At 47.7% G+C, this 3,760-nt stretch overlaps 1 protein-coding gene across 1 annotated transcript in view; it reads right to left on the minus strand.

The window, feature by feature from the left end:
• Positions 1–3,324, minus strand: part of ZNF638 (zinc finger protein 638) — a gene marked incomplete at its 3' end in the record, with an annotated part of 24,097 nt that extends 20,773 nt beyond the window's left edge. The window contains exons 1-7 of the mRNA XM_010154096.1: positions 3,259–3,324; positions 2,019–2,153; positions 1,569–1,700; positions 1,162–1,220; positions 973–1,016; positions 165–236; positions 32–87 (exon numbers count right to left, since the gene is read on the minus strand). Of these exons, the coding sequence (XP_010152398.1) occupies positions 32–87; positions 165–236; positions 973–1,016; positions 1,162–1,220; positions 1,569–1,700; positions 2,019–2,153; positions 3,259–3,324 (564 nt within the window). The remainder of the gene's footprint in view (positions 1–31; positions 88–164; positions 237–972; positions 1,017–1,161; positions 1,221–1,568; positions 1,701–2,018; positions 2,154–3,258) is intronic.
• Positions 3,325–3,760: the final 436 nt, after the last annotated feature.

Here is a 3,760-nt window from a genome sequence, read left to right on the forward strand (position 1 = left end):
CTCAGCCTAGCCACGAGGCGGAAGAACCTACATCTACGACACCGGCGAGCGCAGCCAAGGGTGCGAAAAGCTCGGGCTGCGTCTGTTCTGGAAAGGGGGAGGGAGACAGAAAAGCACCTGCCTGTGTCTTCCGCAGAAAGGATGAAAGCTCCAATTTGTCTCACCTGCAGTATTTGAAGTTTTCTTGCTTTTGCTATCTCCTGTTGCCGACGATTTCCTAGTCTTCTCTTTTTTACCTGCGTAAAAGAGCCAGAACCAAGTCAGTCCATCCACGTGCTCACTTCTTACACCTTACTTTGGTGATGTAGGAGTATAAAAATTCACACAAAACCCATTTAAGTGCAAAAATTCAACAGGTATGACAAACAAATCCCCAAACCTAAAACCCAAGTTAACTCTGACAAACCAAGGAATGAAAGTCATGATCTTGAGTCAATCTGTTCAGGATTCCGGCGAGGAAACCTTGCAGAAGAGTTTCTCTCACAACTGTGAACAGCTCACGGTTTCCACCTGTGAGCCCTGAAATGCATCGTGGCGTGAACCTTAACTCCACGCTGCAAACTGGATCCAGAAGAGCCCGCTCTGAGGGACGACTCGAGACCCAGGGAGCCTTAAAAAGCACAATTTCCCACCAAAATCACACCTGAGAGGGTATTAAATACACTACACATTGGGCTTAAAGGTAACTTGAGGAATTAGGGTTATTGCATGGCGCCCCAAGTGCCACATCTTCATGGGACGGGGCAAGCAAAGACGCACAGGGCAAGGTGGGGTTTTATTGCTACGTGAGGGTTGGGGTTTTATCGACAGACAGGGCTGCACGAAAACATGGGAAAGTATAAACGAGATGTCGTCTTGTAGCTCTGAACCTGCTGCAGTCCCTGTAGTGAAAAGCACTCGCGTAAAAAGAAACGGGAAGAGGGAAAGGCAGTGACAGACACACCATCAGGCAACAGGAAAACAAAACCTTACTTGTAGCGGGTTTAATTGTCTTAGAGGTGGTCTTATCCTTTCTGCTGTGAGGGAAAAAATGAAGAAAAGTCAGTTTTAAAGATGATGAGGAATATTACAACAGTAAAACACAAGAACCCCAACAGATAGGAACCCATCCGGCTTCCAGTCACCACAGCTAACACCAACGCGTGTGACGCCAACACTCACCTTGTGCTCGGTGCAACTTTTTTAATACTCGGAGCCCGTTTTTTAATACTCATTTTGGCCTGGAATGGACAGAAAGAAAAGCTTTTACTGGACCATTTCTTCTTTATTTAGAAATGCAGATAAAATGGTATTAGTTTTATTAATAGCAATTCCGTATGTCTCTTAATATCGGTTGTATCTTTCAGCGTTTGTTAACGCTGATTCCATTCACAAATATCAAATCTGGGCAAGAAAAATGGAAAACTGGAATGAGAAAGTGTATTTATTTTAGACTGAAAAACGAAAGGGAAGTTAAAAATAGACTGAAAAGCTACCAAACGTCTTTCTCCGCAGGACACCGAGTTCCGGAGCAGAACGCCAGGCGACACGCGGGCAGCCACGCGTCGCTCACCAGCTTCCCCGCTCACCTGGCCAGGAGGTGGTTTCGGCTTCTCGGCGACACTGATTTTCACCTGTTTGCCATTTACCAGCACGGGGACAGTTTCAGCGTATTTCACCGCTGCTATCACGGCTTCTTTGTAGTTCATTTCCAAGAAGGCCTGAAACACATGGCACGTTGGGCTTTCATTCATACTGCAGACACAAGACAGCACTGCATGGACTTCCCTCTCTAAATTCACGTGGAATTTGATGTAAAGGCTTGGATTTCAGTATTATACCAAAGGCATCCCACTTCCTCTAACATTTAAGATGCCAGCAGCAAGCAAGGTTGCATTTATAAAGTTAAGATTCCCAGCTATTCCAAGCTCTTTAACGACAAACCGCTAAGGAAGCCTTATCCTATGCTCAGCTCCGGATCCAAATACGACACTTTTTGGTTGCCTTCTGACACACCAACATTCTACGGGAAAGCTTACCTCATTCCTCGAGCGAATCACAAGGAGATCGCTAACTTTGCCAAAGGGCTGAACGATTTTTTTAATATCTTGATCGGAAAAGCCGTCGTCTGGTAAATCAGATATTTGAAGGACTGTCCCACAGCTCAGCAGCTCCTCTCTCAACAGCTACAAAAGGAAAACAGGACAGAAATAAGCACTTTCCGAAGTCTGGGAAAAGGAAGGAAGAAGAATCTGCAGTAACAATCATGCCGCAGTAGGCAGGCTGCTTAGTTCGCTGCCGTAGTTTGGGGTTTCTCGCTCTCTAACACACACTCAGAGCGACAGCTCTGTTGTTCTACTGCTCTGTCTCAACCTTCCCTTATCAGAAGACACAGCACAGGTTTACCGAGTAACACTACACAACCTCTTCCTTTTTACCAGGTCCTAAAGAGGAACGTAATTCCAGCTGTCTGGGAAAGGAGCTGCACAATTCCACCCCTTCCCAAACTATCTCTTAGCCTTCTAACATAGCACCAGGCAACGTTGGCTTTGCTTCTCATGTCCAGGCTAGAAACTACCACGGACAACTCTACCCACAACTGAAATGCAATCTGGTTTATGATCACAGGGTGGTTTGGGTTGGAAGGGACCTTTAAAGGTCACCTAGTCACACCCCTTGCCATGGGCAGGGACACCTTCCACTAGACCAGGTTGCTCCAAGCCTCATCCCGCCTGGCCTTGGACACTTCCAGGGATGGGGCACCCACAGCTTCTCTGGTAACCCTGTGCCAGAGTTTCACCACCCTCAGCATCAACACTTTCTCTTCCTTAAATCCAGCCTGACATGGTGTTTCTGAGAGATCCAAGTGGTCGGAATAACGGACTAAGACAACGCCAGATAAGATCCCTCTTACATCAGCAGCAAATTTCTATGCCTCATCTTTTTTCCTTGAGAGGGCACAACGAACACCTTCTGCCTCCCACCCTTCTGATGGAGCTCATCACTCGCAGCTGACACAAGTGCCCAGTGAACAGGACCCGAATTTAACGGGCATCTCTTTCTGCCGCTGGAGAGCACTCGCAAGGTTTTGCTTCCCCATCCATTGCTGCGTAGTTTTCCCTGCTCCCCGGCAGCCGGTACGTCTTTGTGCTGAGCTGGTGCTATCTACCCCCTCGGATCAGCAAACGGGATGGGTGATCTTCCCACGAGTATCCCCCCTGAAAAGCGACACTAACCAAATCCTTGAAACCACAGCCAGAACAACCATTCAGAACTCACTCTGTTGTAAGGAGCAGGAGAAGGTCCACTGGTTCCTGCCGATACGTCTTCCTCCTCCTCTTCCATTTCATTGCTTTGGGCTAACTCATCCTTTTCGGGAGATGACGAGCTTGACCCAGAGACGGAAGGCAGGTCTTTCTTCGAGGACTTTGAAGAAGAGCTTGTTTTCGCTGACTTCTTCGTACTTCTGGGCGTCCTCCCTAAAAGACCACGAGAGGGTGGTGATTTTCCCGATCCCAAAGATCTTTGCCCAGCTGTCTGAAGCAACCTATGTTTACTGAACTCTGCTACAAAGCCAGGTCCCAAACTTTTCCTTACTGCCTCCAGAGCTGCCTTTCTGTCTGTGAGCAGAAGGGAAAGCCAACGGGGTGTTGTTCACTTGGTTTTAAAAGACAACTTCCACATACTGCTCTTTGGGATTCTACAGCTGGAGTTTCACCACCCACTACCGATTCGGTCACGGGAGTCGTGAAGTCGGAGACCCCTAATCACCCTCTAGCAG

This window comes from Eurypyga helias, unplaced genomic scaffold, assembly GCF_000690775.1.
Source record: "Eurypyga helias isolate BGI_N326 unplaced genomic scaffold, ASM69077v1 scaffold18460, whole genome shotgun sequence".
NCBI lineage: Eukaryota > Metazoa > Chordata > Aves > Eurypygiformes > Eurypygidae > Eurypyga > Eurypyga helias.